The sequence below is a fragment of the Pundamilia nyererei genome, unplaced genomic scaffold, assembly GCF_000239375.1.
Source record: "Pundamilia nyererei isolate P.nyererei 1_Seehausen unplaced genomic scaffold, PunNye1.0 scaffold00010, whole genome shotgun sequence".
Classification (NCBI taxonomy): Eukaryota; Metazoa; Chordata; class Actinopteri; order Cichliformes; family Cichlidae; genus Pundamilia; species Pundamilia nyererei.
In genome coordinates this window covers 6,833,233-6,860,074 of record NW_005187411.1, presented here as the reverse complement: position 1 = coordinate 6,860,074, position 26,842 = coordinate 6,833,233, and the positions used below count along the sequence as shown (strand labels likewise).

General features: G+C 41.2%; 3 protein-coding genes across 5 annotated transcripts; 2 read left to right on the top strand and 1 right to left on the bottom strand.

Moving 5' to 3' along the window:
- Nucleotides 1–76: 76 nt before the first annotated feature.
- On the bottom strand, nt 77–10,798 carry coq6 (coenzyme Q6 monooxygenase). 2 transcript variants are annotated; one of them, XM_005724046.1, is made up of 12 exons: nt 10,746–10,798; nt 9,509–9,643; nt 7,151–7,209; nt 5,272–5,398; nt 3,972–4,102; nt 3,779–3,886; nt 2,637–2,699; nt 2,433–2,540; nt 1,578–1,780; nt 1,254–1,369; nt 757–923; nt 77–200 (listed from the first exon to the last, which is right to left on the bottom strand). In XM_005724046.1, the coding sequence occupies exons 1-12, from the start codon at nt 10,780–10,782 to the stop codon at nt 171–173; spliced, it is 1,284 nt and encodes a 427-aa protein (XP_005724103.1). In that variant the 5' UTR covers nt 10,783–10,798; the 3' UTR covers nt 77–170. The 2 variants fall into 2 exon arrangements, with proteins under 2 accessions (XP_005724103.1, XP_005724102.1); XM_005724045.2 differs by lacking the exon at nt 10,746–10,798 and adding an exon at nt 9,956–10,347.
- fam161b (FAM161 centrosomal protein B) lies at nt 10,533–20,869 on the top strand. The gene is made up of 9 exons (XM_005724048.1): nt 10,533–10,589; nt 11,742–11,943; nt 12,029–12,501; nt 13,424–13,734; nt 17,802–17,920; nt 19,624–19,791; nt 19,902–20,001; nt 20,079–20,218; nt 20,469–20,869. The coding sequence occupies exons 2-9, from the start codon at nt 11,744–11,746 to the stop codon at nt 20,548–20,550; spliced, it is 1,593 nt and encodes a 530-aa protein (XP_005724105.1). The 5' UTR covers nt 10,533–10,589; nt 11,742–11,743; the 3' UTR covers nt 20,551–20,869.
- Nucleotides 20,870–23,134: 2,265 nt separating this feature from the next.
- Nucleotides 23,135–26,760, top strand: ngb (neuroglobin). Of its 2 annotated transcripts, none has more exons than XM_005724044.1 (5): nt 23,135–23,429; nt 23,648–23,756; nt 24,148–24,256; nt 24,364–24,483; nt 24,588–26,760. In XM_005724044.1, exons 2-5 carry the CDS (start codon nt 23,659–23,661, stop codon nt 24,738–24,740), a joined length of 480 nt encoding a protein of 159 aa, XP_005724101.1. In that variant the 5' UTR covers nt 23,135–23,429; nt 23,648–23,658; the 3' UTR covers nt 24,741–26,760. The 2 variants fall into 2 exon arrangements, with proteins under 2 accessions (XP_005724101.1, XP_013763913.1); XM_013908459.1 differs by having other exon boundaries at nt 23,548–23,756.
- The last annotated feature ends 82 nt before the right edge of the window (nt 26,761–26,842 follow it).

The window sequence follows — 26,842 nt, the reverse complement described above, 5'->3', positions numbered from 1 at the left end:
AAGCTTTGTGTATGTTTCAATATATTAAAAGAAAAAAGATTTAAATAATTTAATGTTAGACAGGCAAAGAGAAAAATAAAATTTTTATTATTTTATTGTATTTTTACATTACAACATTTAGAGCTGAAAGTCGCTGGAGATCCACAAACGGCCGCTGCATGAGAGACGCATCATTTGCTCGCAAATGCCATGATTTGCTCCTGTGAAGTGAAAACAGACATGAACTTAAAAACTCTCCAACCCTCTGTTTCATGCTCACAAAAAGCCTGTTATAAGCGAGCGGCACTGCAAACTCTCTACACAAGACCTGTAAAGCAGTGAACTCACAGCATTTAATGTGGAAAAAAAGAAAGTGACTTTAACTTTGTGCCTCCGCAGCGAGATGCCTTTACAACCCGTTACAGTTGTGTTGGTTTGAATCGCTTAGTATGGAATAAAGCCATTTCACATGAGTGGTCGGTAATAAAAGGGGTGTGAAAACACAAGCCACTGTCCGCTGCCTCAGGACCAGCCGTGCACCCCACCCACACACTTTTGGTAACACTAAATTTGAGGCTAAACTTAGATGCCATAGTAGTAGGTTGAGAACCAGTAAAATTATAGATGCTGCTAAAGTAAAGCTCCGTGTAATCAGAAAAGTGGGCGGAAGGTGGGGTCAAGGTGGAGGCGGGGTTTGTGCTTGACAGGTGGTTGATGTTATCTGAGCGATTTCCAGGTTCGCTAACATCTAAAACTAGAACAGACGGAGAGGCTTACTTTCAGCGTTGGGAGCATGTTGGTGGCCTGCAGACCGAAGGTGCGTAGGAGAACCACAGGCGCGGCGTTGGTGGAGTACAGCCGCTTCATGAGGTCGATGGCAGCCATCATAGGCAGATTATGCCGCTGACGTTCGGTTTCATATTCTAGCAGGTGCTGAATTGCTCCTGCACAAGCACATGTGAACCGGGAGGTTAAAAAACGGAGAATAAATTCTAAGCCGAATAAGTCCGTCATGTGTTTTCTACATTAGCTCAAAGCACTGGCGCTACGTTAACTTTAGAACATCACATACCAGCATTTTTGTGTTTTTTCTATGAAAAGCGACTACATAGAGCTCCAGGAAAGAATGGGCAAAAAATAAAACATCAAATGAATGTTGCCGGAAAAGCTGATGCTTTTTATAGTTCACATCGACGGCGTGCGTTTGAGCTGGGGCAATGGAAAAGAGCTTAGTGAAAACCGCCGTGCTATGTCTGTTTAGAGTTCTCACTGACCCAGGTCTTTCCCGTTAAAGGCCGCCTGACTTAGGATCTGCGTGAGGCAGGCCACATCACCAAATCCCAGGTTAACTCCCTGACCAGCCAGAGGATGGACACGATGGGCCGCATCCCTGAAATAGAAACAAAAGACGAGTTGAGTAGTTCTAGACACAGTACAAGTTCAAATCACCATCCCTTTATTAGCTGACTAAGCAAACAGTTAAAAGCTTTAAAGCGTACTTTAAGAGCAATTTTTTTCCAGGACCTTGTAATACACATTCTCCTTTATAAAAGGTATTAACATGCTTGAGCTGTTACTTTTAGTTTTTATTATCTTACCCAATGAGTGCAACTCTGTGTCTGATGTACTCAGATGCATGGCCCATTCCGAGCGGGAACATGACCCGTGACTTTGGGCCGATCCCCGCCACACTCGGGGGAAGCTGTCGAGGTGAACCTGCGGACGGCATGATGGCTGACAGAGCGCCTCGAAACAGCGAGCCAGCCGTCTCAATTAGGTCCGACTGGTTCTCATTACTCCACTGCCAGCGAGCAGACAGACAGGAAAGAAGACAAGAGAATGAAAAGCAGCCAGAAAAGAGAGAAAACAGACACCGTCCCCTTAGTGGACAAAGAAATTAGCTGACACAGGAGCAAAGCTGAACTCCAGGCCAGCGAAAGGGCTTTCTTTTTCCCCCCCCCCTCCCTAACTAACTGGTTTGGCAAGGCTTCGGGAGCTGGGCTAATTAAAAGAAGATGACGGTCAGGCTATGGAGTTGAATTAGCTCTGTTTGAAAAACATTCCATGCAGTAATGGTCGACACTGGGAGACCACAGGTTTAATTAGCAAACCAGGCCTAAAACCAAACGTGACTCAACCGTGGTGACCCCGTCCATAAGCAGGCCCAGTAAAAATAGCCAGCTTGGGAAAAAGGAGTTTCTCCAAACAGAAGAAATAGAAAGGTGCATCGTTCCTGCAATGAAATATTAGTATTGTGTATACTTTGGGCTAAACAATGACCGTATTGTTTGCGTGAGCCACTTAAAACTGCTCATCGTGGAAGTGTATGGAGAACCTCGTGCCACATATGGCACACTGCATACAAATACAGACACTTTGCAAAATCTTACTGACAGACAGGCAACCTGAGTGTAAATACGACATTGGCAGTTTATGTATGAACCGAGACTTACAAAGGCAGAGTTGATGGCGTCAACAAAGCGCTCCTCATCCAGCTCGAGGAGCTCCTCTGCGAGTGAATGGCTGGTTGACCACACGAGAGAGCTGTGTGTGTCGGACAGCTGCATAGGAACAAGACGCAGCAGCTGAAGTTTCATTAAATGCTCCTGTGACAGAATGAAAATACTGCAGCAGCAAAAAAAAAATCCAGATATTACCGGTAACATTGCAATGGGTCCTGTTGGGAGGAACCTCTGCCATGCGACATTGTTCTCCGTGGGCTGTCCGACACATAAATTAAAACGTATTAAACAGCTGCATTGTTTTGTACAGCTATATTTGAATATCATAAACTGTGCATAAAAACAATATCATAAAGGTCGGGTGTATTGTTCTCCGATTGCTGACAGATGTGACGTTAAAATTACTATTATAACAAAATCATTGAGCAAATCTACCAAGGAATTTACAATAAGGTTTGCTTAAATATTTAGGAGACTTATGCTCATTTCCAGCTCAATATTTTTTATTTTTGGACTATAGTAGAGTAGCTTTGCATGATTCACACTTCAGAGTACTTGGCCTTCACACAACCCCTCAGTTCACCCTCTGCCTGAGTGTTTAGAGCAGCTGCAAGGTTTAATATGAGCATCTGTTACTCTAACAGTATATATGTACATATACACCCACCAGCCACATTGTTAGGTACACCTGTTAGACTACTCATTAGCACAAATATCTAATCAGCCAATCACAGGGCAGCAGCTCAGTGTCTTTAGTCACGTGGACATGATTGAGACAACCTGGTGAAGTTCAAAGTGAGCATCAGAATAGGATAAAAGGTGTTTTAAGTGACTTTGCTCTGAATGTGGTATGTTTGTTGGTGCCAGACTGGCTGGTCTGAGTATTTCAGAAACTGCTGATCTGCTGGGAATTTCCAACACAAGCATCTTTACAGAGATCAGGCTGAAAAAGAGAAAATATCCACTGAGTGCCAGTTCTCTGTGTCAAAATGCCTGGTTGAGGAGAATGGTCGGACAGCTTTAAACTAATAGGAACGCAACTGTGCCTCAAATTTTTATTATTTAATTATCCTTTATTTATCCGGGTAAAAGTCTCGTTGAGATTACAAACTCTTTTTCAAGAGAGACATGGCTAAGAGAGCAGAAGAAGAAAAAAAACGTTCATTTCAACCAAATTATGCAGAAGACCATCTCTGAAAAGGTAACACATCGAATATTGAAGCTATTGAGGACCTAATAAAACGTCCCTTGAATGTACATATGAGACATAAAATAAGAACAAAACAAAAGAGCCTTCAAATTACGAGGATTTACATTGTGTAAATAGTAACGCTCACCTCTGATAGGTGCAGTACAGCAACCACAGCAGACTGGTCATAATTCCACTTGACTGTGGGTATTCCTAATTCCCGCCTCACCATTGAGTTCGGTCCATCTGCACCAATCTGCAAAACAGATGAGTGGGAGGAAATTAATGGATTAAAAATGACACAACAACAACCACAGATTGCGTGATAAAATTAAACTGACCAGCAGCTTAGTCTGAAGAGTCTCTCCGTTAGCCAGCGTGACGCACACCCATGGGATGTAGTCTGTTTCCTGGGAAGGCATGGGCCATGTGTATTTCACCACCTTGGACCTGTACTTCACTTGTACATTTTCTAATAAAGCACCAGATAAACACACACAAAAATGGTGACTACTGTTCAAAGAAAAGAAAAACTGTGTTTCTCAAAAGAAATGAGCAGCTGGTGTGACTTTCTCACAAGAAAGGGATCAATCTTGGTCCTGTGAATATATCATCATCAGACACTTTTTCCTTTAAGGAAAGAAAGGATGGTTTTTGCCTGCAGCAAAAGCAGTGGAAGATCTATAAACCACCTCATAAAACACCACTGGTTTTGCTCGGTGGCATATAGAAGCTGCCAAAGTTCACATTTGACAGTCCTCTTAATGGTCTTGGCACGCCGCATTGCACTGACTAATAGTGTTTATCTACAAGCACACCAATCCACACTTCAGACACGCTGCCAGCTTGTTAGATTTTGCACTAAAACTGCTCCTCATCCTAAAATATCCACAGCTGGACATTGCAAAACATGTAAGGATCCAGATCGTACTCTGGCTCACGCTGACTTGGAGTGGTCCACAGACCAGTTTCTGCAACACTAAAGTCAAAAGTTGGGTTTTTTTTCAGTGACTGGTGAGCAGGGCTTACATTGAAAACAGCTGGTGAGGAGTAGATTTTTCGAGTACATGTGCATCTTGAGCATAACAATCCCAAATGCTAAAAATGAGACAGCTGGTGGCACATGAGGCACAAACGTGATGTAACCGCACGCCCCTTTTGTTTGGCGCACAACGCCGAAAAGTGTTTATAAATATGCCACTTTAACTGTGGAGCACATAGCAGAGCTCAGTTTTATTTGTGAACCTCACAAAAGTTGGGACGCTGTCAAAGGCAATGCGGCGCTATACCCCGTCAGCGATTTAGCGTCTTGAGAGGTGGCACAGCCCGGGAGCACATGGCGGCTTTAAATAGGTCACTGGACCATTTCACGTGTCCTCGCAGGGTGCTGGAGCACTGGCAGTGAGGTTTAGATTGAAATTGCATGAAAAACAAGGATGGCTCCAAGAGCTTGTCTTTAAAAACAGTCACAGGGACAGAGAGAGAGAGTACAAATAAACAAAACCTGGGGACGGGATGGAATAAAAGTGGTGGCTTTAGCTGCCTGAGTCTGGCAGCAGGGAGATGGAATAGAAATGAAACTACTGTGTGTTTGTGTGTGTTCTGGGTGGGGGATGCTTCATGTTTTAATCATAATCTTACCAGACAGACTGTCCAGCTGTCTCGTGAGCGCGGCCACGACCAGGTCGTTCTCCACGATGTACGCCATCTCGTCCTCCACGTTCTCCTTATCGAATGTGATCAGGGCATCTGAGCAGGCATCCCAAACCTAAATGAGAGACTCATTACGCCTGCGGTCTACAAGTCTATCCTTAAACGCATCTCCGTTTCCTATATATAGTAAGCAGAGAAATGGCGCTTCGCTTAGGCTGAACACATCAAAGTTGTTAACTGCCGCCGAAGGACGGCACAGCCTACATGCATCAAACGCAGAGCGGCGAGTGTCACGGGCAGCGCTCTGTGTGGACAGCTGACTTCAGCTTTAATGGAGCTCTGTGAGGCGCAGGACCAAATAATATTTTTGTGATGTGGATTTTTTCTCTCTCTCTCAAACACTTTCTGGGAAACACAAATAACAAATGTCATGTTTGAGAACATTACAGAGTGAGAGTCAATATTTATCTGCGACCAAAAGTGGCAGAGTGAGATATAGTTTTAGGCTACTGTAATTCTAACCCTGAAAGCACCGCTTTAGCTAAACGGGATTTTGGGGGGGGGGGTTGAAAAGTGTTTGTACAAGGTTGATCCTTTCCTGGATGACAGAACCCGTCATTCTGCAGTAATATGCTGCTGCGCTACTTTTTTCCAACTTGCCATAAAGTAGGAAGATATACCCATGAGAAAACCACTAATGGCAGTGAGTTTGCAGCTTTTGATAAGTGGTTGGGAAGAAAGATTTACTGAGACCAGCCCAAAAATTGTTTTGGTTTTGTTTAATGCAGGGCGAAATGATGCAGCTCCGGGGCAGAGTGAGTTCCTACTTCTTTTGCAAGACTTAAACAAGATGCATGAATAAAAATTTATAGGGAAAATGCAGGGGGGGGGGGGGGTTTTCGACGCCTCGTTAGCAAAAAAAGACAGAAAGGAAGAAAAAGAAACAAACGGTTTGCTTGTGTTTCAAATCTAAACCCTCGTCGCCTACTTTAATGCAGGGAAAGCCTGCTTTCTACAGTTGACCTGCAGAACATACTTTCCAGTGCTATGACTGGGATGTATATGACTGAAATTCAATGGGCAAACAAGCCAAAACAGTGGTAGCAGAGTGAAGGTATAATGGGTGAGGTACACTACCATAATCACTGTGAGGCACTGCATGATGACATCTTAGGCCCAGAGAGAAACCCTGCGGTCGAGTGTTTGGTACACACCGACCACATCTTACAAGAGGGACCGAGGCTGCACCCACAGCTGTAAAGCGGGCTCGACTTTGCAGCAAACAACCACTCTCCTAATCTTTCATCTTCTTCCCGTTGTTCACATGAATCTTCATAATTAGAGGATTTTTTGGGGGGGTATACCAATTTGAAAATGTCAAAATAATGTATTCCTCATAGGAAACATAGTTTTAATAAATAGAACTAGCATGGTCAGAGAGCCATCCTGTACTTTTAAATATGCCTTGTCTTCTTTGATGTTTTGGGGTGCTATAGATTGCGCGGTGATACCGAAGGGGCATAAACTGCACAAAGGAATGAAGGAAATGCATGTCACGCGAAACCACCGCTTGGCATTTTAATGGGAACAATTACATTGAGTATTGTGTTGCTTGGTTATTAAGAATGACTGAGCGGAGGCTGAGCGTCACAGATTTTTCTCTCCACAAATTGCACAGTGTCGAGATTGATGGATGACAGAAATACATCCAGTATGCCAGAAATACATCCAGTATGCCAGTAAATTACAAAGTCTGGAGGACGTGAGAAGGAAAAGCCGAACGGTGCAACAGGACGACTCGGGGAGATGTTAAAGAAGGCTCAAGGTATACTCACAGTTAACAATGTTAACTTTAAGATTGACCTACCTGCATCTTTTTATAGGGCTTGAACCTCATCTTTGTGATGTGCTCCCATGCTCCGATACCTGACAAAAGAAAGAGGTCAGATTGGACAAATGTGGTTTGTGAAGTCATTCAGAGATCCACAGATGACTCACACAGACTGATTCAGGGAAGTTTGGATTTTTCTGCGCCTCAGTGTTTTTCTCTGCACGTTTCAGAGCAATTAACAGTAATGGGGAAAAAAAAGTGTGTGTGGATAAATAATCATAGTCATACTTTGGAAGTAAATATAACAAAAATGAATGCACATGTTTGCATAATGTGCAGAATGTTGTGACTAGGGTTAAGGACTGACACTTTTGGCAGCTCCAGGATCAACAATCAGGTGCAGATGTTGGATTGTGGGTGCATTTTTCCTTTGTTCAGGAGTATTAATTAAAGTAGAGGCATCAAACATAACATTATAAAGTGCTTAAAGGATGGCACAGATCATTCATTGAGCTCTCATCAGTCACTGTTTGTTTTTAGTAACCTTTTGATTTTTTGTGCAGGTGTCAGTCGCGGCCAATGATGCCAAAGCCAAACTTGACGTCTCACATTTACCCTTTCAAATCGCACCGCCGCATTCAACATTTTTATTGACACTACAGTCAAAATAAAAGTCTGTGATTGGAGAGGAAAAGTTTATTAATGGATCACTGTGACTGAAAACACAAATAAGATATGTGAAGGGCTTAATTTGAGATGCTAAGACAAACTTTAGGGTTTGTCTCTGGCACCTGCAAAAATAATGTTTATCACACATGCTCATACACTGGACTGCATAGTCTACCAGGCAGACAGGTAGGAGGTTGGCATGTGTAGACCTCAACCTGGATAAATACGGTTTAACTTACAGACATGTCACATATTGAAAGAAAAACTAACAAACTACCTTAATAAGCTGTTGGACCACATTAAATCTAGAACATCTTAAATGCAGCTTTCGACTGATTCTAAAAAAGAAAGTCACTGGAAATTTACTGCAGGGGTGAAACACCATACTTTCAAAACATATACCCTCATTCAGTGTTTTGATGACAGTGGCTGAGCATGCTGCCTAACACGCTAGTCTAAAATCTTCCATAGGTGTGTAATTAAGCTGAGATCTTGTGGCCGCAAAGCCCACATTATATTATTTATGTCAATGCCATCTTCACTAAGCAATTCAGTGACCCTTCCTGCCCTATGGGTGGCGGCATTGTCATTCTGGAAGAAACAACTCCACTGGGACTAAAAACGCTTATTTATAATAAAAAGGTGATCACTCAGAACAACTTTGCATTGATTTGCAGGGCCTCTTCCCTGGATGTGTGATTTGTGACATCCTAACACATATTATCCCCCAACCACCAGTCGATCGCAGCAGATGGCTGTCCCATCTCTGCCAGAGGTTTCTTCCTGTTAAAATGGTGTTTATTGTTCCCGCCATTGCCAAGTTCTTGCTCATAGTGGGTCGCTTGATTGTTGGGGGATTGTTTCTCCAGAAGGTTTACAAGGTGGTAGTGAAACCTGCTATGATGTATGATTTGGAAATGGTGGCGAAAAAATAGGTAGCTGAACTAGAGGTGATAGCGCTGAAGATGTTAAGATTTCTATTGGTAGTGATCTGGATGGACAGGATCAGAATTGATTATATCAGAGAGACAGCTAAGGTTGAGCGGTCTGGAGACAAAGTTAGACAGGCAAGGATGTTTTGGATAGGTGAAAACCATTAATACAGGAACTCCCAGGCAGAAGAAAAAAAAGAAAGATCACAAAAATGATTCATGGATGTAGTGTAGTAGGACATGCAGAGGGTTGCTGTGACAAAAACGGATGTTAGGAATAGGGTGGGATGCTGCCACGACCCCTAAAGGGACCAGCCGAAAGAAGAAGAAAAAGTTCTGATGACCACCTTCAGCTATTTTTAATGGATTCAAGACCTGAAGTGGTAATTTAGGACAAAGACTATGTTTAAAAAACAAGCCCATCAAGCCCAACTGCAATTACAGTGTCAAATCCCTGACTCTCCTTTTCCTTGGCTTTTGACTTCTTTAAGCTCAGGAGACATATTTAAACTGCAGTTTGGGCTGGACCAAACCTCACATTCTTAGCTGTACTACAGGGAAAAAAACACTGCTAGGAAAAACCTCAGGTGATCCATTACAAAAGGAACAACTGTGGTTGAATACGATCCCTGCTAAAAATGGGTGACCAGCCAGTGTCTGATCCCTGGCTTACCTTGTGGGAGCCATTTAGTAGTCAAGGACAACAAACTTGTCACAGAAAGGAAATTACTCAGGATTATATTTTGCTGCATTTTTCAAGCAGATTCTGTTCAGATTTGGTTGTATACTGTACCACTGAGAAGTGTGGCGGAGCCTGGACTGATGGAGCTAACTCTGGTGCTATAGGTGTCCGGGACTTTGTCCATTAGTTTCTTGTTGCCGGCTTCAAGCAGCAGAATCTTCTTACCCTCCAAGTTTGGATCCAAACCTGTGGATGGAAAGTAAATGCATACAATATATAATATAGTTTAAATATGAGAGCACATGTGTAAGATTAAACATGTATAATGAACCTGCAATTGGATTCGTTGTCCTGTGAAGCGGATGCAATCATTTGATTTAGAGCTCTGACTGCATGTTTTAATACTCCAGCACATTTTAGAGATATCTTTTCCAGTATAGTAGAAAGTGACATTCCCTCTCTGTGAGAGAAAGAGTGCACTGCTACTTTGCACACCAACTTTAATCTGGATTTGGACAAGTTAACAGCAAAGTCTTGCAACACTAGTCGAGCACTCACCCAAGGAACATGCCATTGCAGATCCAACCATCCCTCCCCCGGATATAATTATATCATAAACATCATTCCCGTGATCTGCACATACTAATCCTCGCCTGGTGATTTTTATAGCAGATAAATGCTTTTCTGTTACAAAACACCGGCTGAGTCCGTTTAAGGCCAGCGACGCCCTCATGAGCTTCTGCATGTTTCAGTCTGTCTTCGCATGAGAGAGAAGCCTCTGGATAAACAAAGGAAACAGTCCTGGGTCGGGCTTTGAAGAGTGTCATACAACAATTAAAGAGACAGACGTTTCCCCTTGAATGTGTCCTTCTAAGACCGACTGCGACTCTTCTGTGACACAACAACCATGTTGTGTTGACAAACGCTGCAAGAGGAAGTACTTCCGGTTTTACGACCAATCACAGAAGGCAATTTCCGCGGGTGGCGTTTCTGCCTCTGACCACAAACAGCGCTAAAGCTACCAGCACTGACAACTGGCTAAAAACTCTAAAACCTCTCTTCTGGTGGAATACAAAGAACTGTACCAACTTCGGGAGTCATTAGCTAAACAAACAAACTGTACTGCAACTACTGAGCGCTTGGAGGAATCTTCGACGCCGTGAAATACTTGTTAAAACTCGTCTGCTCCCAGGTTGGCAGCTCATTAGTACTCTCAGGTTGATTTTTCTGTGATTATATTGGTATTTAACGGGAACTTAAGTAGCAGAAGATGAAAAGGAAGTTTGTTTGTATAGAAAAAAAAGTATAAATCGTATTTAAACAAGCGCTATTAATCCTAAACACATACAACCATGTCGATGTTCCGCTGAGAGCGTGGTTGCCATAGTGACCAATTTACACAGCTCATACACTGAGAGCAGAGCGCATGTGCAATGTAGTTCGTGGATGCAGGGATTTTTATTTGCGTTGATTAGAGTTATTTGATTGTATTTTCCCCTTCTCAGTTTATAGTACGAACAAATCCTAATTTCCTTATTGTTTATTTCATGAATTTTGTGGGATTACTAAAAAGAAAGACCTTAGAGAAACGTGTTCAGCAGAGTTTTTTAGCAGCAAGAGAAACAGTTTTTCATTGCAATGAAGAAATACACATTGCTCTCATACATGTGTATGAGAGCAATGTGTATTTCTTCAATATGTATGTGAATAATGTTATTCACATACATATTGTTTACTATTTATGTAGTCATTTGTCTATGTGTAATGTGTAGCTGTCTCAGTACTTTTGTCCTTATAGTGTATCACATTATTTCAGTAAAGTATTTCACTTTTTTCCAACTAACCATCTTCCAGTTTGGGTTCAGGAAACAGACACACTAGGTACTAAGTCCTGTAGTGTTTTTTTGGTCTTGTTTGTGGTCTCTCTAGGTTCTATTCCCTTCTCTTCTCCCTCATCCATTAAATGCAAATGTTGGCCCCTTCCTGTGTTTGGTTCTGCTGGATATCTTTCCCTGTTAAAAGAGAGTTTCTCCTCCCACCAGTGACCTAGTGCTTGCTCACAAGGGCTGATCTTATTGCTGGGGTTTTCTCACTAATATTGAAAGGTCTTCACCTTACAGTATAAAACACCTTGAAACAAATATTGTTTTAAAGCGTGGCTATACAAATAAAGTTGAATTGAATTTCCTGACAGTTGACATCTACTATGAGTCAATTATCAAAATGATTGTCATAGTTTTTATCAATAGACAAATAAAATATTAAATTAAGCATATCAGCTCCTAGTCAACATAGATATTCACAAGATTAAAAAAATCTCTTTTTTCTCTTTTCAATATCACAGGTATGAACGATAAGTTAAAGCTGGATACTTTGCTGGAGGATGGACTGCAATCAGAGTTAATGCTCCAGCTGCATCTTAAGGCTCTTAGAGAAGCCCTGAAACAGCAGCTGCAGGAGACAGAAAGGATACAGACGGAGGAGCTGGAAAAGAGGATTCAGCAGAACGCTCACCTGTCAGCTGATTCAAGTGAAAACCCGACAGAGTATGTTACCTCATATTATTATTTTATTTCTTTGCTTTCGTCCACTTAAAATTGACCTATTTCAAAGAGCTGTACTGTTTTACAGGATGACAAGATCTTCTTCAGAAATCCTAAACACTTGCCACAAACCCCTACAATCAGAGAGGCCCAACACCTCATCCTCTCCAGCCTGGTTATCTTTAACAGATGGGAAGCTTTGTTCTGTCAGGACTGAGCGGTTTCCTTTAGCTAAAACTTCACAGCTGATCAAAGAGGAGGAAGCCGAGGCTGAGTGTCAGAAGAAGTTCTCTGCTCTTCCTGTCCCCAGCCACATCATTCAGCCCATCTACCAGGACATGATGGAGCACAGAGAAAAGGAGAGGAAGGAGGCCCATGAACAGAGGAAGCAGTTCTTGCTTTCCATTCAAAAGCCTTTCAGCTTCCTGCAGAGAGAAAAGGAGAAAAGGGAGAAACTGCTTGCGAGGTTAAACCAAGTCGAGCAAGATATGAAAAACGGTGTTCGAGTTAAAAAACCATCTCCGAAAGAAATAAAAGACTCCCCAGACCCTGAGACAAAAGGTTGGTTTTCCTTTTCTGACTTGGTTTGGTTTTATGAACAGATGAATTAGAAAGGGTACTTAGTATTCATGTAACTGGTCTTTGGAACCAGGTAAAGCATTCCTGTGACTTCTTGTCTTAGGCTGCATACAAGTAAGTTTTAAACAGCCAGAGTAATTACTATAAAAGCTTGAACTGGCAAAATTCTGAGATCAAATAATGAATTAAGACCAAAATCATGAAGAAATAGTAATGAAGCCCACAAATCTGAAAGAAGCCATGCTACACTTTAATAAACATTAGACATTGTGAATTTTTTAAGGAATCAAATTGAATTAAAATCCCCAAATTTAGTGTAAAAACCCTTTAACACAGTGGTGTCTAATGTTTTCTTTTTCTTTTGACATTCATGTAAAACTTTAAACAAAAAACCTAGTTGATTCAGATCAGTTTTCAAGGTTCGAGGTTCTTTATTTGTCACATGCATAGTTATAACATACAGTGAAATGTAGCCTGACACGCTCCTCGACATGTGCATAAATTGGGGTGGGGGGTGTAGAGGAAGAACATTATATATATATATACATACATATAGTATATACACTGGGTGAATGTGCAGTAGTAGCAGCAAGCAGGTGAATTCTGTACATTAATATGAATAGACATCTGACATCTGTTTTGAGTAGTTTGTTAGCAGCATTTGATGGAACACCACAAAAGTAGCAGTGCTTATGTGTGAAGCTGTTCGAAGGTGAAGATTTTCTTTGTCCTCACTGGAAGCAAACTGGGTGATTGGCTGATTTTGATCTGTGTTTCTTTAAACTTTCATTAAGAGTTTTTAAATGGAAGATTTCAACTGTTATTGTATCATACTTGTGCATGCATACAGTACACTCCAGGCAGTGAATTGGCTACAGTGTATACCCTGTCTAACTTTATTTAGACCAGGAGGAAGTCTGCAGGAAAGTCCACTCTCAGGCGACTGTGAGGGAGGAGAATCCTACTCGGAATGGCCTGAAACTTCGCACAGCAGAGCGCACCAGGAAAGAAAAGCTGAGATTTTTGGATGAGAAGCCTAGTTTCCATCCAAAAATCATCCACGAGATCCCTGATTTCAGCATGTTGCACAAGGCCTTGCAGACAGAGACGCAGAAGAAAATGCAGAGTAAAGATGTGACAAAGTGTCAGCCATTTGTCCTGAGAACTTCATCTCGCCCACCAAGGCAAAGCAGGACGAGTCCGGTACACTTGCAGGTAAAACATGTTCATTGCTTCTTATTGGTATTTATTTCTTTAGCTGCTTTTGGACTTCAGTTGTGATATTACGTGCTCGTTTTAGTTTATGTTCTCTGAACATTTATGTAGTAGAGTTCATGTTTTAACTCAGATTTTTAGAAATATTTTTATTAGCCAGGAAAGAAATCATATTAAACTCAGTTTTAATGGTCAATCTCTGTATTGAACCAGATGCACATTTCAGAAGTTTTTTGAAGTCTCTCACCCCTGCTCTGCTTCATGGATAGTTTGAGACATATCCACCCACCTTTTTTTTTTTTTTATCAAATCAGTACCCTTCTTTTTTTCTTAAGGAGATTTGCTCTGAGCCACTTACCTTCTTTAAAGTCTCTACTGTTCAGGATGTTATTCTGTTTCATTTTAATCTGTTCTTCTTTGACTCCGCAGTTTTTGGCAGCTCTGCAATCCAACATATTCCCGTGGTCCCACAGCACAGTGTTTATTTCACAAAATGTAACAAGGGAATCTGACCAGGTCACATTTTTGTTTCTGTGACTTTGAAAACAGCTTGTTTCATGAAATGAGATTTATTGTATGGTTTGAGGCCTTGTGTGTTATTTTTTTCGTGGCTTTGCAAACAAGTCTCCTCAGTTGTGGAATCGTATTGCTATTTTAAAATACCTTCAGCAATCCATCTTCAAAGAGGAATTATTCTTCTCGTGTTTCAAAGTTTTTCCGACTCATGATTTGTAACCTTTAATTCAAGTCATGCTTCTACAGAGCCGGATCTTTTTTTAATGAGACATACTTCACGAGAAGATGTATATATACACTACCAGTCAAAAGTTTGGACACACCTTCTCATTTAATGGTTTTCTTTATTTCAATGGCTGTTTACATTGTAGATTCTCACTGAAGGCATCAAAACTATGAATGAAAACATCCGTAATTATGTAATAAACAAAAAGTGTGAAGTAACTCAGCTGTTTTATATTTTAGATTCTTCAAAGCAGTTGATTTGATTACTGCTTTGCACACTCTTGAAATTCTCTTGATGAGCATCATGAGGTCGTCGCCTGAAATGGTTTTCCAACAGGCTTAAAGGAGTTCCCAGAGATGCTGAGCACTTGTTGGCCCTTTTGCCTTCACTTTGCCATCCCTCTCATTCGAAACCATCTCTATTGGGTTTAGGTCAGGTGACTAATCTATCAATCTATCCTTCTTGGTCAAATAGCCCTTACACAGCCTGGAGGTGTATTCGGGGTCATTGTCCTGTTGAAAAATAAATGATGGTCCAACTAAACTGGATGGCATGTCACTGCAGGATGCTGTGGTAGCCGTGTTAGTTCACTGCCTTCAATTTTGAATAAATCCCCAACACTGTCACCAGCAAACCACCCTCACACCAACACACCTCCTCCTCCATGCTTCATGGTGGGAACCATGCATGCACCAAAGATCTCAAATTTGGACTCATCAGACCAAAACACAGATTTCCACTGCTCTAATGTCCATTCCTTTTGTTTCTTCCCCCAACCAAATATCTCCCGCTTCTGTTGCTTTTCCTTAGTAGTGGTTTCTTAGCTGCTATTTGACCATAAAGACCTGATTCGTGCAGTCTCCTCTTAACAGTTGATGTAGAGATGAGTCTGCTACTGGAACTCTGTGTGGCATTTATCTGGGCTCTAATCTGAGGCGCTGTTAACCTGCGATTTCTGAGGGTGGCGACTCGGATGAATTTATCCTCAGCAGCAGCGGTGACTCCTGGTCTTCCTTTCCTGAGGCCGTCCTCATATGAGCCAGTTTGATGGTGCTTGATGGTTTTTACGACTGCGTTTGGGGACACATTCAGAATCTTTTGCAATTTTCTGGACTGACTGACCTTTAGTTCTTAAAGTAATGATGGACTGTCGTTTCTTTTTACTTAGCTGATTGGTTCTTGCCATAATATGAATTCTAACAGTTGTCAAATAGGGCTGTCAGCTCTGTACCAGCCTGACTTCTGCACAACACAACTGATGGTCCCAACCTCATTAGAAGGCAAGAAAGTCCACAAATGAACCCTGAGAAGGCACATCTGTGAAGTGAAAACCATTTCAGGTGACTCCATCATGATGCTCATTGGGAGAAGGCAGCACTGTCAACAAAGCAAAGGGTGGCATGCAAAGACATGTTTAGAGTTATTTATCAGTTTTTCATTTGCTACATAGTTCCATATATCTTGCTTCACATATTTGATGTCTTCAGTGAGACTCTGCAATGTAGAGAGTAGTAAAAATGAAGAAAAACATTGCATGAGAAGTTGTGTCCAAACTTTTGACTGGTAGTGTATGTTCACTGAAATTTGTCTGGGCGGATGATTCACATGAGAGCATTAAAGGCTAAAAATAATTATACCAGTAATTAGGTAAGAATAACAGTAATTTTCTCTAATCCAAACTTTGTGATCAGTGAAAGTTTCGTCACGTCTTCCTTTCATGTGTCTTGTGGCTTTTGTAATTATCCAATTACCACAGTTCTGTTTTATGACACTTGTCAGAAAGGTTAAGGCAGATTTTTAAATATTTTACTGACGTTGCAAATATCTACTTTACATTTAGCTTAACTGTTACCATATGTCTAGAATAATCACATGTAATTGTACTAAATTACCTTTTACTGTGTGATATTTCCGGAAGATCCTTTAGGATTTTTGTAAGTCATATGAAATGATTCCTGAAGCTGTTATTGCCATTAATCTTTTTATTTTTCTGTAACTGTTTAGTAAGAGGTTCTGGAAGCGGTTGTTCTCACAGTAATTGTAGTTACACATAAAAACTAAACTACCAGTTTACACTTGTTGATGGCAAATGATGGTCTTCCTTAGTTCATTTAATCTTGCATTAAAATGTCAGTCATTGTTTTAGTTAGGCTTGGACTCTAATATAGGGAAATATACACTCATTGCCCACTTTGTTAGGCACACATATTAGACTGCTTGTCAGTATAAATATTAAAGCCACATTTGCCATCACATGGCAGTAATTCAGTGCATTTAAACATATATAAACATGGGCAAGATAGCCTGAAGTTCAAATCAAGCACCTGAATAGAGAAGAAAGGTGATTTAAGTGACTTTGAACGTGGCATGGTTGTTTTTGCCACACAGGCTGGTTTGAATATTTCAGAAACTGCTGATCTACTAGGATATTCCTACACAACTATCAAGAGGTTTTACAGAGAGTGGCCTGAACAAAAGAAGATATCCAGTGAGCCACAGTTCTCTGTGTGAAAATGACTTGTTGATGCCAGAGGTCAGAGGAGGATGGCCAGACTACTTTGAGCTGATAGGAAGGGTTGAAGAGCATCTCTGAATGCACAACACATTAAACCTTGAAGGCGATGATACTGAGGCCAAGAATAGCCTAGAGAACATGAAAGCATGAATCCATCTTGCCTTGTGTCAACAGTTTAGCCTGCTGGTGGTGTAACAGTGTGGGGAATATTTTCTGGTCAAACTCTGGGCAACCTTAGTAACAAATGAGCATCATCGTTTAAACTTCACAGCCTGCCTGAGTATTGTTGCTGACCATGTCCATCCTGTTATGACCAGAGTGGTTTCTTTACATGACAATGAGTTCACTGTACTTAAGTGACCTCCAATCACCAGAGCTCAGTCCAATAGAACACCTTTGTTTTGCAGTGCAACGGGAGGTTTGCATCATAGATGTGCAGCGGATAAATCTGAAGCAGCTGTGTGATGCTATCATGTCTCGTGTCAATATGGATCAACATTTTTTAGAAATGTTTCCAGCACCTTGTTGAATCTCTGCCATGATTAATTGAGTCAGTTCTGAGGATGAAAAAGGAGTTCCAACCCAGTGCTGATAAAGTGTCTGTTGTGTCAACAGTGATACATTTTCAAAAAACATTTGAACTAATGAAGCTAGTCATGCTATGTTTGATGGAGAAAAGCTATTACATTTGCTCTCACACACATCTTTATGCTACTATTTTCTTCATGTTATTCAAATTCTTGAAAAAATGCCACATGATGGCCAACAGTTTGGTTTTGATTTCAGTTTTTTTTGTCTCTTCATCCACAGGCACCAAAAATGAGTAATCTCAGTAGAAGCAAGTCACTCGGGGCTTTAACGTTAATATCCACTGACACACTGCCCACATACATCACAGACGCTGTGAGGAAGCGCTCATTGGCCATCAGGTGAGTTGGAATATTTATGGATGACAGCAGATCTTGTCTCAGTGTATCCTAAAAGGAAAAAAAAGACTTCATTATTGACGTATTCATGTGCAATAAATTTGTTTTTTCGGTAAGGATAAATGAGATTAATGAGGCTAATCTGTCCTTCAGTTAGTAATGCTGGTGTTCACTCCGGTGCTATTAAGCTTTTAACAATATAATGTCAGACACTTTGAAATAACCAAATAGAAAGTGGTTTGAGTTACATAATAACTGTGTAATCAGTATACACCACATTAATATATAGTATGAAGTTGATAGAAACACTATTTAAGTCTCAGGCCGTGTGTATGAAAAAATAGCCTATTTTGATATAATCTGTTGTCTACCAGATTAATGGAGGATTTTTGGAGCTGTTCAGTGAAAAGCCCTTTATTTACTTTCGCTAATGTGATGGTAAGCTGTGTGGCAGGCTAGGTTAGGACCCAAACGCAGGACTCAGAAACCAAAAGCTTAACTTCATAAATTTTTATTGCTGGAAAATACAAATGAAAACTAAGCACATGAACGCTGAAAGAAAGAAACAAAAGATGAACTAAACATGACAACAAACAACTAGACGTGACTTGAGAACCTGGAGCTTATGCAAGAACACACAGCAAGTGTGGAGAACGCGACAGCTAACAGAAGGTGACTGAGGACTTAAAAACACAGGCAGGATAACGGGAGGATTTGCAACAAGCGGGAGACACAGCTGGACCTAATCTGACATGACGAGACAAAGAAAAGGAAAACTCAATACACTGAACACGGAACAAAGATTATCAAAATAAAACAGGAAGCGTGACAAATGTGTAGAAGAAGATACGCGAGCGTCACAGTGTGACTGGGGGGAATGAAAACAGAGACAAGACTAAGAAAACACAGGATGAGACTAGACACTGAGGGAGACAGAATATAATCCCAAAGAACTGAAGGAAAACAGAAACACACCCCAAACATGTTGAAAGAATAACTAAGAACCTAAGAGCTACAACCTAACAGAAACAAAATGATCAAAAGAGAGCACTAAAGTACACGAAAACCAAACATAGATCACTCAAAGAGAATAACTCAACTATTACAACCAAAACAGAACGCTCCAAAGCATAAACCCTGGATCACTGACAGCTAAGACCTGATTTAGACATCTCTATGTAAGTGCCCGACATCGTTGCTGGCACTTATGCTGGGACCTTTATGGGTCTCCACTCTTAGCTGTGGTCAGTTTGTTTGGGGAGGACAAACGTATATGTCCCTCTAGTTTTTCCACTTCTTTGTGCATTCCCTCACATCCATTCCGATTTCTGCAGTCTTCCTCCAGGAGTTTGTGACATTTGTGAGTGATGCTTCAATTATTGTTCCTCATAGTGGGACAGTGATTGTTATTCTCTCAGGGATAAATTGAAAAACTTTGGCGGAAAAGTAGCTGGAAGTGCACCAGAGGACTCGAGGGTGCTGAACAGGACAGTCACAGTTGACTTGATGTGTACTGATGTTCACCTTCTGGGGAGGTGAACACCGGGTTGCTTTTAGAGTTTCAGAGTGGTTTATGATTACCACGTAGCTACGGTGACTCAGTAAGTCAGCATGGACCACTGGGGAAAAAATTAGCTTGGCTCTATATAGTTTCAACACCTAAACCATGAAATGATCTGAAATGCAGACAATTTTTGCCTGAACAGAACATCAATGGAGATGAGGGATAGTCAGAATCAAGAGAGTTTGAACTGGTTGAGGAACTACCAAATGAGATCCCAAGCAATGAAGAAGAAAGTAACCCTCCATGCAAAGTTACTGGACCCACGCAGCAGCTTGAAAGAAGTGTATGACGAGAAACTACAGAACTATCGGTGAGTTCTGTATAAGTACGGCTATTTATTCTGCAGTTTTACATTTCATGTCACAAGAACCACACATGCCTGCTACAATAGTTAAAACTATCATCTCCTCTTACGTGAAGGGAGGCTGATCAACAAAGAATGAGGGATTACATGAGAGAATTACGGGAAATGAAGGCCCGAGTTAGTGAACGCCCTTATCTGTTTGAACAGGTGAAACAGGTAAGGAATGCCTGAACATTACTACATGCATTAGGCGACATACGTTCAGTAATCTAAGTCTGAGTTTTCACTGGCAGAGAAATGCGAAAGCTCACGCAGAGCAGACATACAGAAGCAAACTGAAGAAAGCCGGGCTGAAGGAGCAGTTCGTTGAAGAAAATGGAGACGGGCTCATATCCGAGGATGACCGCAGCACTGAAGACGACATTCGAAGCAGGTATGCAGCGTGAGAAATTGTAGCAAGTTTTGTTCATCCTGCGAGTAATACCACTGTGTCCGGTAAAAATATGAATAGCACTGCTGCTGGGAGAGCCAAGGACTTCATGTGGTTTGGTCATGTTGCATTACATAATTTTCTGAGCTTGCTCTACAGTCTTTAGAGAAAAAAAAAGACCATTTCCGTAGCCAAGTAAAAGTTCGATGTAATTACAATATAGTCATTTTCTAACCCAACATGTCTGATTTAGGGAAGAAAATGGAGGAGACGGGGAGAAAATTAAAGATGTGGGAGAGAAGAGCGTGAAGTCCAAAGGGGAAGAAATGCCATGATCAAAAAGGTTCAGGCGGCACAGAGTTTTGTGGCCTCGCCACTAGAAAACAACACCGTCCTCAAAAATGATTCATGTCACTGCTGACTGTCCGCACCAAATGTTTGATAGTTTAAGATGAGCGGCTATAAATCACGAAATCGCAAAACAGCTGGAATTTGCAATCACAAATGGAAGGAGATAAAACTTTATAAAAATGTACATAAGTGATTGCTGTTGGTTTTACAACACTTTCCCCAAGGAATATGTAAGCTGTAGTTTTGAAGATGATGAGCATGTTGTTGCCAGAATAAATGGTTCAAAAATAAACTGAGAACACCAGTTGAGCCCAGTTTGTCTGTAGCATTAATCAGTCTCCGTGTTAAAAAGACAATACTTAAATTTGCTTTAATGTAAATGCTTATATTCTAATGCTTATAGTTGCATTTTACGTTATTATTATTATTTTTTTAATTCATGTTTTACATGTTTTTACATGTTTCTAATTGAACATGGCCCGTAAGAACACAGGGCATCTGACATTGGCTTTTCTTAGATTGTCGGGTTAAAGTTCCCAGTTATTTCTACAGCCACAGTGCCACCTAAATAAACAGTCCTTACCATGCATCTGCATTCACACAAACCATCTCAGTGGTCTGCCTGCACATCCACATCAAATACTCTTACACACTGGCCTCGCTGTATCTTGTGCTTTGACAGCTGACTGCCAGGAATTCGAGACATCGAGACATTTTTACTTACCAACCACATGGGAGCGTTTGAATATTTTTACAAGCATAATCAATGGAGATCAGTGCACGCCCTTATGGTTTTGTAGGCTGTTGTGCTGTGCTTTGGAGTCAGTGTAGTAAATTCACATTAGAAAATATTAAAATTCACTAAGTGGTATCGCCGTCATTGAATGCATGGTTTAAAATGTAACAATAGGAGTTAACATAGTCTATGCATCTAGCATGCATATTTATGCTGCACGAACTGCATGCATCTCACTGTAGTAATATTCAGTTGGCTGTCTTCAGATTGAAATATATTTGCATAATTGCACTAAAGATATACCATGGCGACGAGGCTCGTGACCTCTAAAATACTACACGGTGCTTTTTTCTTAGCAGCGTTGCCTCCACATTAGCCATGGAATCTTAATAAGTTTTCAAGATTTCCGTCTGATTAAGTTGCTTTCTAACCTCTATCTAACTCAGACCCAGGAACTGCCAAACAAGTCCAGGCCCTTTTGGACTCCTTATATGGTCAAGTTCCTGGGCCAGTGTGAAAGAAGGGGAGTCTTGTGTGATGTTTGATGGATGCATTGATTTAACGCAATTAATGAACAGGTACATTTTCTAAATACATCTTTATTTATTTTCCCACTGCTAACTTATTAACATTTCTTTAAATGCTAGATTGAGCACTTGTATAAATTAATGTAACAGTTAATTAGTGTTTAATTGTTATTTCCTTAAGTGGGAGGAGCGACTACCTATATAGGCGCAAGAGCCCAGCGCAAAATTGTTTCTCAGCGGTTTGATTTAGTTTTGGATCATCATCTTTAAGGTGGGGCTATTTTTCATTTTGTTTTCTATTAAATGTTTTTATCTTCAGTTTGACTGATCAGTCTGCACTATAAATATGGCGCAAAAATCCACTGCTGTGAAGAAAAAATGGGGAATAATAAGAGACCAGCCTGTGGAGCTGTCGGCAAGCCTGTTGTTTGTGCCTCTGCCGCTCAGCCATCCCTCACAAATACAGAGAAGGAGAAAAATCCAAAATGTTGTCACATAATATGTAATAAATAATAATCAGACAGTCGCTTCTTTGAAAGCTCAAATATCACTGGATCAAGCTTCAAGGGCTACATCCTGTCAGGTTGTCATGGGAACCATGTATCCCTCCTCACTCTGCCACTGTAGTCCATTTAGGAGAAAGCTGCGCACCTCTGATTCCCCGATGCAAAGCTCAAAGCAAAACAAATTGCTTTCAACCTGTTAGATAATGTCTGAGCGGGAACCTGCATCGGTGAAACGCGATGGAGCAGGCGGCTGGGACATCTATTTAAACAAACTGCAGCCTCAGATATGTGTGGAGGCTGAGAAAGAAAGAAACACATCCCATTTAAATTAATGAGAGGCTGCACGCTTGGCCGCTGAATGTTATGATCGCGCTGTTTAAGGAGTGGCTCTGCTCAGCAGATGAACAATATAATTTCACCGAAGTGGTGTGTGCAGGTCTCTTATTACTCTAGCCGCTGTGCAGTATTAAAATTCCCACACATTTCATTTTTCAAATGCATATGCTGCAAAATTTAGGCAGTTGGGGACACATCCGAAAATAGATAATGTGGGCCTTAAATGGATTTTACCTGCTTTACCCAGCAATTGCACTGCACAGCATTTTTGCTGTTGCTGTTTTCTTGCTTATTTTCACTTGATTACAACTTAAAAATCCAGTGGCTAATTTTTTTTGGGTTAAATGCAGTGCATGTTATGCGTGCAAGCAGCATCTCTGCATGTCTCAGTCCTCGGTTCACCTGCAGGAGGAGCTGTGTCTCGCTGCAGCTTATCTGGAGCAGCAGAGAGATATCCCTCTTCTTCTCCTTCAGCGGCATGAATAATATCCCCAGAGCTGGAGAGAGAGCATATCAAGAGGCAAACAGGAAGGGGAGAGAGAGAGATAGAAGCCTGTGTGACAGATAAGATTGTGGCACAACTTGTCTTCCTGACTGCACCGTGAGCTGGGGAAAGAGAGGAACAAGTGCACCAGAGTGTCAGGCAAGGCTTCTGCCTGCACACATAAACACTCACAGACACACACACACAGAAAAAGACAGACCCCACAGCACAGAAGCACCAGAAGGAGTTCAGAGAGAAGACTGACCTCAAAAAGGTACAGTATGACTGTGTGTCTCGAGCTGTGCTGAGCTGAGCGTCTCTCCTGCACCAGTGTCCCCACCCTTACACTATGTTAGCAAATTGCTCACCTGATGCTCAACTTTGTTTTGCAGGTGGATTGGCAGAAGTTTTGTCTGTGCGTTCCCTCGGATGCTATGGCCGTCCTCCAACTGATCGTTTAGAGGAGTTGAAGAACTTGTCTTGTGATTGCAGCCTGAGGTAGCATGGAGGAGCTGTCGACGAAAGACAAGGAGCTGATACGAGACAGCTGGGAGAGCCTGGGCAAGAACAAAGTTCCTCATGGTGTCGTCATGTTCTCCAGGTAATTTTCTATCATGATCAGCACGACATAAAAGGAGGCTGTTGTTTAATTCTTTGCGCTGGAAGAAAAGATCAAATATAAAAGCACTCAAAGCATAAGTGATAGGATTGTGTATTGTTGTTACCTAATAGCAGCAGTGTAAATAAATGTAGCACAGGTGTATATCCTTTCCTGCACACTTTCCACATGAACCACGGACCGGAGGCTTGACTTGTTGCTTGGCGACAGACTGCAATAATCCTGCAATTTACTCTGAGACAGCTGCTGCTAAATCAGACAGGGGAGATGTGTAGATGTTTGCTTTGTAGATTGATTTTTATCCCTCTGTGAATATTTGAGGCTACACCATGTGTGTACACCTATAGAACAGCGTTGTATTTGTCTGTGTTAGACTGTTTGAGCTGGACCCTGCGCTCCTCAATCTTTTCCACTACGGTACAAACTGCGATTCCACACAGGACCGCCTCGCCAGCCCCGAGTTTCTGGAACATGTCACCAAGGTGAGCTCTGTTCACCGCATTAACCACCACAAGTACACAGACACGTTAAAGTTTCGTTTGTGCACAGTTGCGATGGCTCTCTGTTTCTCTTGTGGCCGTGGCCTCAGGTGATGCTTGTGATTGACGCGGCCGTCAGCCACCTGGATGACCTTCACTCCTTGGAGGACTTTCTGCTCAACCTCGGGAAGAAGCATCAGGCAGTGGGAGTCAGAACGCAGTCATTTGCCGTAGGACCAACATCTTATCGCACAACTCTGCCAAAGCAATTTCACGAGCGAATGAGCCGTGAACACTTTCTTCTTCTCTTTTTTTTTTCCTGTGTGTTTTGCAGGCGGTGGGTGAGTCCCTTCTCTACATGCTGCAGTGCAGTCTGGGCCCGGCCTACACGGCACCGCTGCGTCAAGCCTGGCTCAACATGTACAGCATTGTGGTAGCAATGATGAGCCGAGGGTATGCCGAAAATGGCGAAGACAAGGCCGACTGAGGCGCCAGTAGTTGTCAAATCATCAAGTTGGTTGCCATGGAATAAGGTTGTGTAACTTGCAGCATTGTGGCTTCAGCTGCTGTACATTTGCTCTGTGAGTGGGGTCGCATAGCGTAGCGAACGTGTGATATAGTTACACATTTTTCAGTCGGACCAGCGAGTCACAGAGCGTGTTTTCTTTGCTGTGGATGTTTAGCTACCAGGCAGTGCTGTTTGTACAGTTTCAGAGTGTAAGCGGATTATAATCTGAATGCCTCACACTGAGAAGAAACACTCGGGAAACTGTGGAAGGGTTTTATTTTGTATATAATGGCTTTGATATATTTACTCAAATGATAACAGTGACTGTAGTGGTGTTTGTGGTGTATCTTAAAAGAGTTGCACACTTGTGAAACACTAGCTGTTATTATGATTAGACATCACACACTGCTCAAACTGTGATGGTTACTGTGGCCAGCAAGGGCAGCTCTTTATCTAACTGGAACACAGTGATACTTAACAGAACGTGCGGGACAATGCAATGTGATTTTTCAGAAGAATATCAAAACTGTGTGTTTTTTTTAAAATCGATATTACATTTCATGTCTTTTGAGTGACTTTGTCGTTTAACTTTTAAGCTGCTAGGATGAAGAAAAAACAGTTTTTTAACATTTTATTCAATAGATTCTTGACAAGAACTGTTTTACTCTCTCTGATAGCTTTCTTTAGTTATCCACGACTGTTAAGGCGTCCAAGTGCACCTTCCCCGACGTGGCGTGCGATGCGCTCCTCAGTCGAGGGTGTGAGTATTTCAGTAAGCTTCTGATGACTGTTAAACTAAACTTTAACTAAAAGACTGTTATATGACTTTAAGAGACTGAAAGTAAAATGGCATCTTGGAGGACTTGTAACATCTTTGTTCCTTGGCTATCAGTTTCCAGTTAATCTTAGTGTAAAGTAGTAATGGTGTATCGTAGTTGCTTAACTTATCAATGCTTATTAACTGCGATGATGTGGGTACTATTACCTCAGCTTTACAGGTGACAGGGATCAGTGGCCTGTTTTTCTCCAACTTAAGAGGTTCTGTGAGGAAGTGAAGCTGGAAATAAATATTTGTTTTGACTTCAGAAACCAAACCAACTTAAGTGATGACAATTTTACATTTAAATTATTGACACAAAACAGATGATACAGAGAAACTGTGCTTGACTGTATGTATGTGTGTAGTATTTATGCTGCCATAACGCTGTATGTATCATCAGTTATTTACATCTATAGCCAAGTAACTTAGCAACAGTGTGCCAAGTATAAGATAATAACACCACACAACTGTAAATCCAAGCTGCTGATATGTGTTTTTCCTCGCTTCAGTTTATATTTACAAAGTTTATTTTTATATTCTGAATTGTATGTGCAGTGAAAGAGCATTGATTTTTTTCTTGTCATATACAATATGACCTTCAGATACATTGTACTGTGTAGATTTCGGATAATGAACCCAATACAAGAAAACAATGTGGCAAATCTGTTACTTTTAATCAGGTTTCAGTTCAAAGAATAGCAGATATATAACAGCTATATTAAAAAGGATGTGTAGTTATTATAGAAGAGTATAAGAACAGGGCTTTTTTATTAATATTATGTGTTTAGTCTGTACTTTCCAGGCTGCAGGTATAATGTTTGTACCCTGGTTGTGTAGGTGCTGTGTCTATTGTCTTTCTTTTCTTAGTCTCAGTACGCAGCCCTATGCAGGTTGTTGTTCTCCGTGTTTTTAATTACCCGACAGTAAGTATTTTCAGCTGGCACAGCTGGCGTCTTTTTAACATCCAGATGTGTATATATTGGCTGTCTCGCTGTCTACCTCATCATTATCAGCTGCTACTCAACAGCGATGACTTCACCTAGTTATCCTTCAACCAAAAATTATTATTACAGTTAATACAAGCGCACACTCTTTGTAAACTGGATTCCATCTTAAACTTTAAATATGTCATGTGCTTACTTGAGGCTAAATAAAGTGATCTGTGGGTATTTTACTGCTTATTGAAGTCAGTGTGTTTTCCTCCTTGTCTTAAATGTGTTGTCACGGACTGATTACGATCGCAACACAGCGGTCAGGTTTT